This window comes from Cetorhinus maximus, chromosome 13, assembly GCF_964194155.1.
Source record: "Cetorhinus maximus chromosome 13, sCetMax3.hap1.1, whole genome shotgun sequence".
NCBI lineage: Eukaryota > Metazoa > Chordata > Chondrichthyes > Lamniformes > Cetorhinidae > Cetorhinus > Cetorhinus maximus.
The window spans coordinates 89,685,090-89,693,396 of NC_135891.1; the positions used below are offsets into that span (position 1 = coordinate 89,685,090).

Below are 8,307 nucleotides of genomic sequence, written 5' to 3' on the forward strand. Positions count from 1 at the left end.
GAACTCCCACATCTCGCACTAGGCCATTATCAGCTGGCTGAATACAGTGCAGTCACTCAAATGGACCTGATCATTTCTCTCTGCTACCCACACTGCCTTTTCATCTAGAGTATGAGTTGACAGTGCTCTTATTCAGAGTTTGAACTTGTTTGTGGTTGTTAATACAGTTTTTGTGTGTTTGAGATGAATAATTTTTTGCACTTGATATTTTAAATTGAGATGTCCACTAGTACTGTGCAGGAAAGGCCAACTTACTTTGAGTATACTGTTTATAACACCCGAGAAAGTAGGTTCAGGTCAATTGTAATACCATATTGTTTTTTGTAAACAGGCTATGGAACTGCTTGTGGAGAAAGCCATTAGCAGTTCTTCAGGCCCTCTGAGTCCTGGTGATGCAATGCGGAGGGTATTGGAATCTGTTGCCTCTGGAGTTCTCCTTCCAGGTTAGTCTGTTGCTTGTTTTGGGAGATGGGGGGAATAGGCAATCTTCTTCCTTTGCCTTGTTCAGGAGCCATTCATTGTCCTTTTATCAAAATTATATGTATGCTCAAAATGAGGGATGTCAGATTTAGGAATGGAATACTTTCTGTTACTGGGCACCCATGACGATATCAGGCACTCTTGGGTTAAGTATAGCAGCTTTCTGCAGCGTAAGGACTTGAGCCGTGCAAAAATCAAGCTGACATTCCCTAATGTCATATTAAGGAAGTACTGCACTGTCAAAGGTGCCATTTTTCAGATGAGCCCTTAAGTAGAGGCCCCATTTGCCTGCTCAAGTGGATGAAAAAGATCCCATGGTACAATTTTGAAGATGAACAGGGAAGCTATCCCTGGTGTCCTGGCCAATATTTATTTCACAATCAACATCATAAAAAAACAGATCTGGCCATTATTGTGTTGCTGTTTGTGAGAGCTTTCTGTGTGCAAATTGCTGAAAAAAGAGACATTTTTGTTGAAACTTTTTGTCTTGCACTCATCAGGACATTTTGCAAGAATACAAACCCAAGGGGACAACAAATTTATACTGTATGAGAAGAGTGCGCTGATTGGTTGGCAAGTGGAATGTGATTGGGAGAGGTGTTGCCATGGAGAATGTACCAGTTGATGGTGACTGACAGTTTAACGTCAGCACGAGCTGGTTGGGAATGGTCTGTACCTTGCCTGCTGTGAACAGCGGAAGGGATGTGTCTTTTCCAGCTTGCAAAACTCAAAACATAGTGTCCAACATCAGATGTGATTCTGTGATTGACAACATTTGCTAAATAATCCTCAGTGTGCTAAGAATTACGCTGACGACCAATTAAAGATTGTCAGTCGGGCTTGTAGTGTGGCACGTTTGCATCTACTGGAAGCTACATATGTTTGTATACAGGGCCCTGTTCTTTTCAGACAGAAAGAACATGTATACACACAGCCCCTGTTTCAGCTAAACAAAATAAGTGACAGTCATTCACTGGTTCATTCCTCAGGGCAATGCCTTGACCAATCAGAGTCAAGCTGCCTTTAGCTGGTTTAATTGCAAACAATGCTTGGCAGTTAAATGTCAGTCACCACCATTGGTGTATTCTCCATTGCAACACCTCTTCCAGAGTCCACTTGCCAACCAATCAACACTGTCTTCTACAGTATAAATTTGTTGTTTCCCATACATTGGTATTGTTGTGAATTGTGCTGATGAGTGCAAGATGAAAAGCTTTGACAAAAAATCCTTTTTTTTGGCAATACTCAAGTTTTGTTCTACCAAATTGATGCATAGAGGCAGCAGATGTCATTGCATCATGACTGTGCATATGTATATTGAGTTTTTCTTCATTTTAGCAATCCTTTGGACCTTGGATTGATTTTTGTTTGTACAGACCATTGTGTGAAAAGTTCAACGAAATAAGGATGTTTATTTTTGCATTAAATCTTAACAAAACTAGAGGTAGAGGCTGACTTCATGTCCTGTCCCCCTCCCCACCCTGAGTAAAACGAGGGAAATTAGCATTAAGCATTTTTTAATCCAACTTAACTCCGGTAGCTATCAGAGGAACAATATGACCAGCTTTGATGTGTCACCAAAGGTTGAAATTGCAGCCCATGGTTGATGGACCTTCCACAGGGAAGTAGGAAGAGGGATGGTCTTCCTGCTGCTAGAGGTTGGTCAGAATAGGGGGATGCCTTTATATAACAGGACAAGTGTTTCAGGTGATATTATATTGGGGTGTGGAGCTTTGTACCAAAGCTTGCCAAATACTACTAGCATCACCTGCTAACTCCCCGAACTAGTGCACAGTAAGGTTTTTGGTGAAATGAGAATGATAAGTTTGTAGCTGTTATATCACCAGACGCAGTAAAGAAACTGTGTCCAAGTGGTGGCCTCTGTTGTGTATTTTTTAACTGAAGTCTGGTTGTACAGTTTAACCAGGGAATGCAATTGCTTGCTACAGATGGTCCTGGACTTCTGGATCCCTGTGAAAAAGACCACTCAGATGCTCTGTCCTGTATGAGCCATCAGCAACGAGAGGATATTACGGCTAGTGCACAGGTGAGGTTTCTGTGCTGGGCAGATATCTGTTACAGCAAGGGTTTTTTTTCTGTAATCCTATCATTAAGACGTAGAGTACAAAAGCAAGGAAGTTATGATCCTGTGTAAAACACTGGTTCGGCCTCAACTGGAGTATTGTATCCAGTTCTGGTCACAACACTTTAGAAAGGATATGAAGGCATTAGAGAGGACTAAGAAAAGATTCACAACAATGGCTCCATGGATGAGAAACTTCAGTTTCATGGATAGATTGGAGAAGCTGGGACTGTTCCCCTTGGAAAGAGAGGATTAAGAGGTGGTTTGATAGAGGTGTTCAGAATCTTGAGGGGGAAAAGACAAGGGAATCGGGCTAGGTGAGTTGCTTTTGCAGAGAGCCAGCACAGATATGACAGTCCAAATGGCTGCCTCCTATACTGTAACCCTTCTATGATTCAATTATCAAATGTCATCAATGCAATGAGAAAATGGAAATACCACGAATATGAAATAAAAACTGAAAATTTAGGAAATGTAAAGCAACACCCAAAAGAGGGGCAGGGCTATTTCATGCTTCAGGGGGCTTGGGTGTTTTTGTGTCTGGTGCTTTCCTCCAAAAAATGAGACCAGCTGTACACTGTCAACATTTCAGGGGTATTAGAAGCAAGTTGTCTCTGATATTTGATGGAACTGTGAAGACTGTCAGGAAAGTATAATAATTTTCATAATGTTATTGGAATTTATTATAAGGATATAAATAGTGTCAGTGTGTGTGCGCGTGTGTGTGTTATGGGGGGGGACTCAATTGAATTACAGGCAGCTGGCCTGAAGGCTTTGATGTATCAGAAGACAAGCTAAGTTTGAAATGTTAAATAGGTAAACATGGTTGAAGTTGTAGAATGTGAGGTGTATAGGGAGTGTTTGCATTTTTAAATAAACCAGAGTAGCTTGAATTCAAAAGAGGGGGTGAAATGTTTCACCTAGCCAGGAGAAGTTAAGAAGCAGTGCGTTTATTTTTCCCAAGAATTACTGGTAAAATTAGTACAATGATAGATTTTTATTATTAGAGAGGTAAAGTCCCAAAGACATAGTGAAACAATGGGGATTTGCACTCAAGGGGGAAAATATGTAAGGAGAGAAGGCTATGTATAAGGGCAGGCATTTTAAGATCTAACACAAGCATGAAAAGCCTCCAGCATCTAAGCCTCAAGCTACTGTCTACAAAGAACTGAAGCTGAGAAAAGCTCACTTTGAATTTGACTGTTCAGGGTATCGTGTTTCTTTGCCTGGGTCTTTTAAAATCTGTGTCTTACTGTTGTCTTAACGGAGGTGTAACTGGAAGTTAGATTAACTAGGGGATTTTGAAGTTGTTATAGCAGTATTTTGTAGACATATGTATGAGCTTACAATCTTTTCTTTTATTAATGTTTAATTTAGCTTTGAAAAACTTCTAAGCCTCAGTGGCCTTTTCACTGAATTCAAAGCCCGAATCTTGAAAATACATAAAGATTGCAAATAGTTATGGCAGCTGCTTCAAGTCTCCTTCTGGGATTTGAGCAGCTTGTCATTTACCATCAGCCTGTCATAAGACATTTTAATTGACTGGCTTATTTTCCTCAACAACAAATAAGTTATTACCTTTGGAGTATCCATTAAGTCCAGGAATGCTGCAGAATCCTGCTATTTCATTTCTTGGAGAAGGTAAATTCTTATTAATGTACCCACCCATAGCAGAAGCTGACCTTGTCAAATGCGCACAACAGGAGTGTGGCTTGGATTGGAACTCTAGGCACTTGCTTTTGCACTGAAGTAGAGATGTATTATAGAGTTGGAGGTGGGAAGTGGCTGCCAAGGAAGGGAGGAAAAGGGTTAATAGTGGGGCAGTTAAAATTGTTGAAATGATTCATTTTTAAAGACTTTTGAAAGCAAGGAAGGACAGAGATGCAAGGTAAATGTATCTAGGAAGGAAAGTTAGAGAATAGAACTGTAATGATTGAGGAAAATAAGCCAATGTATCTGTGCAACAAGGTCTGTACAGTGCCATCAAATATCAGACAACTTGCTTTCAATGGATTAATAGTGCAAACTATCTAAGCATGGAGCCATTTTTTGCTGAAATTTTATGTAATGAGGAATGGCTTTCCATTTCAGAACAAGCCTGTGACATCCCATTTCTCTCCCCTACTCATGGAAGATGTTGAATCATCTTGTGCAAATGTCCAATCTTTGCACGTGAGGTCAACCTGTGAATGTTGGCAGAATATCCAACATGAGGGGTTGGGGGAGTGAGATAGAGGGCATCACAGCTAAGCCTGATGCTATCCTCAGCCAAAATCTGCGTGCGAATTCTCCAGTGGGAGTCACTAGGTAGTGATCAACAGCGGGAAATCTGACTGATGTTCTTGTCTTTGACCCGCTCTCACCCAAGGCATCACATGGCAATTGTAGCACCCCTATCTGTGGGGACTGAAGTTTCAATAAAATGAAACTTCACTGTTCAGTCTTGCCTGATTCTAGGTGTTATTTGGATGCAAGAAGACAACAACAGCAAAGCACTTACTGTGGCCAGCTTTTTTTCTGTTAACTTCTTTAATATCAAAATTCTTCTAATGTTGCAAATATAAATGGTGCATTCACTTCAAGAAAACAAGCTGTAAGCCACTGTACAAATGAAGAAAAAAGCACTGAAAAATCCAAGGTAAAAATGGAGTGCTAGACACACACAGCCTGCCTTTCAGTATTAAAGGGGGAACAAACTTCTTTGGGTAGAGACTATTTTTGTCATGGACTAACATTTTTTGGGGATCTTGTCATTCTGTTTTCAAGTGCATTTTTCCAGCATTTTCTGTTTAGTTTTAATGTAAAATAGTGAGAGGTATTCTGGGGAAATGTCCAGTGATCATTTTAAGTTAATTGTATCTTCATCTTCCCAGCACGCATTGAGGTTGTTAGCGTTTCGGCAGATTCACAAAGTTCTTGGGATGGACCCACTACCCCAGCCAAAGCCTCGGTTTAACATGAGAAACCGCAAACGGAGACGGGACACCAGTGAAACAGCAGAAGGGGAAGGGGAAGGAAAGAAAGACAAAAAAGACAGTGACGCAGGAGACGTCTAGACTTGTTCTAAGTGATGCTAAATTTTGAAGATTTCAATTTTTTTATATAAGTTGCTGTTTAGTCTGAGACATTTGCAATTTTAGTGTTTTACTTGAATAACAATGTACTGTAGATTTGTTTTAAACTGTGCTTAATGAGTATTAAATTGCATCATTCCATAAAGATCATGTTGCCCACGGCAACAGCTCCCCCTCCCTTTCCTCCCACTCTCCTCCTCCCCATACCCAGGAAATACAACCTTTACCAAGTGAGTTGGCCCAGTCCAGAAACCCATCTTTCTCAAGTATTCAAAACCAAAGTTGACTCCGTGCTTCCCTGGCTAGGGTGAGACTGTTTTCTGTCGTAAATTGGTTACAATTGGTAAGAATATTTTTAATTGTGTTCAGTTGAAAGATGGAGTATATTTTTGCCAGACAGCAACAATTAAGTGCAGCATATTGGATGTCCCCTTTTTGTGTTGGAACTGTTTTTATAGTTCAAACAAGCATAACTGAATGCAGATACCTCGAATAAAGCACCTATATAACTTCTTAGCTGTATTCTATTTGAGAGCATTGAGACCATAGAGCCCCATTTAAGTAAATAAAACTTGTGCTGATATCAGAAACTTAGCATTTGGGTGTGATTGGTATACATCAAATTTGTAGCGCATAGTCTAGTTATAAAATTGGGAGGCCTTTCACTGTGATCATGGAGTCTGGAATGCTTGCCGTACATGTATGCTGCAATGCTGTTTACTGGCTGAAAGCATACAGTTTTGACGAAACCAGAGAGGTAGGTTTACAACTTTAGAAATTGTTTTTGACAAGATTGGTTTGACTGGCCTAACTCCTAATATGGCTCTTCTGCTTGGTTTGAAGTTGCCTATTTCCAATAAGTTTTGCTTTTTAATGGTGACAGAAATCGGGTCCTTTCCCTACTGCATCTTTTCTTTTTCTGAAACACGAGGGCTTGTCATTTGGCTCGCTACTGAAGTTTTTTCTTTTTGTAGCTCAGTTGAGTAACGAAAATTAGTAGGCCTCTCCTGCATGGATTTTCTTCAGCAGTGATCATCACCCATGTGTTTGTTTAGATACCTTTTGAAGTTCTTTTTTTTTGTGCTGTTTCCAAGGCTCCTGTAGTCTGTTTCCAGATTTCCCCATTTTGGTAATTCAAATTTAACAATCAAATTTTCCAAAACCCATTTTCTTGCAAAGCACATGAGAATGGATTAATCTGGCAAAACTGCCACAAAAGAGATTCCTAATTCGCTACTGACCAGTTCAGTGTTTTTTTTAAGATACTGATTTGTAAAGATGTGCTGATAACCTGGTTTGAAGGCAGACCTTTGGGAATTGAACTTTCTGTTTTAAAAATAACAATTTACTGTGAATTGGGTTCCTCAAATTAGATGGGTGTTGATAGCCTGGTGATGTATGGGCCTGGTGGTGGGGGGTGGGGACTTAAATTCAAAGTCATTTCTTTTAAAAGGAGAACTCCACCTGATTGTGTTTATTGTCAGACCCTGTCTTCCTTGTGGCATGTTTCAGTTTTCTCAATGGATCGCTCCAGCAGCCGACTGGGTGCTGAATTCTGTGTTGTGAACTGTGGGTGATATCACGACTCAAGACAGCTTGTGCACCAAAATTGCCTGACACTCATTAGTATAAAATCCCTTCTAATCCCTTCTAATGTGCATAAAATGTACAGTTAAACTGGTTACACTATTCACAGTTGTATAGGTAGGAAATGCCTCTCGCACTGTATGCGTACCCGATACGGTTTCACCTATTGAAGTGTTATTTCTATTGAAATGTGGCTTTGTCCTCAGCTCTGTGGTATTTAAAAAATGTGCATTCAACTTTTTGTCAGCTGTGTATTACAATACTGAACTAGCGTAAAAGTGCTAATGGAAAAGAAAGCAGTGTAGAGGATCTTTGTGTAATTGGATCCTTTTTATGCTTTGAGGTAGCTGTTGACACACTGCAACTTTATGAAGATAACTGGGAAATAAAGTCCTTACTGAACAACTGCATGTCCTGACCGTGCTTTTTGTTGCATCCAGAAATTCTGTAAATATGTTTTTGAATTTCACTGCATAGTAACCGATTTCCCAGTGAGGTGCTGGATTTGTATGCAAGACATACTTTGGTAAGTCAATAAAGTTTCTTCAATGTAGTATCTGTTTACTGAAGGGTAATTTGTGTGTTCATTTGTTGTCCTCTACATACTGATGGTTTAAACTAGTCAGCGATTTGGAGCTTGTGAATGGCAGGGACGAGTGCAAGTATTTTGAAAAGATTTGTATCTCATCTGTTTCCATGGCCCCATGAGGCTACCATCCAGTGCAGCGCTTATCCATAAAGCAGAAAAGTTGCAAGTGTTGATCCCTGGCTGTGTTATAATATGACCGCGAAGATAGTTATTGGGTTATGAAAGTTGGCCTCCCTCACTGAGCTAAGGAGGGTGAAATTAGTTAGCCTTCTCATTCCTGATCTCTATCCAGTTAGTCTTGTTGGAAAATGAATGTATGTGGGTGTGTGGCAAAATCAGAAAAGGTTCAGGTGCCTTCTGTTGCAAAACTCACCAGAATTCACTAACTGGGCTACTGTTGGAAGGTAATACTGAGCCATCTTATTAAGTCCTTCAGTTTTCTGAGACTTCCCTAGTAACTCAGTTATTCAAAATACTGTTGAATGTTTTTTTGA

At 40.1% G+C, this 8,307-nt stretch overlaps 1 protein-coding gene across 8 annotated transcripts in view; it reads left to right on the forward strand.

The window, feature by feature from the left end:
- The window catches only part of LOC144688790 (zinc finger RNA-binding protein-like), a 65,499-nt gene extending 57,869 nt beyond the window's left edge, over nucleotides 1-7,630 (forward strand). For all 8 annotated transcript variants that reach the window (XM_078555723.1, XM_078555724.1, XM_078555726.1 and 5 more), the window contains 3 exons: nucleotides 332-443; nucleotides 2,430-2,527; nucleotides 5,437-7,630. In XM_078555723.1, coding sequence (XP_078411849.1) covers nucleotides 332-443; nucleotides 2,430-2,527; nucleotides 5,437-5,619 — 393 coding nt within the window. In that variant the 3' untranslated portion in view covers nucleotides 5,620-7,630. The remainder of the gene's footprint in view (nucleotides 1-331; nucleotides 444-2,429; nucleotides 2,528-5,436) is intronic.
- The last annotated feature ends 677 nt before the right edge of the window (nucleotides 7,631-8,307 follow it).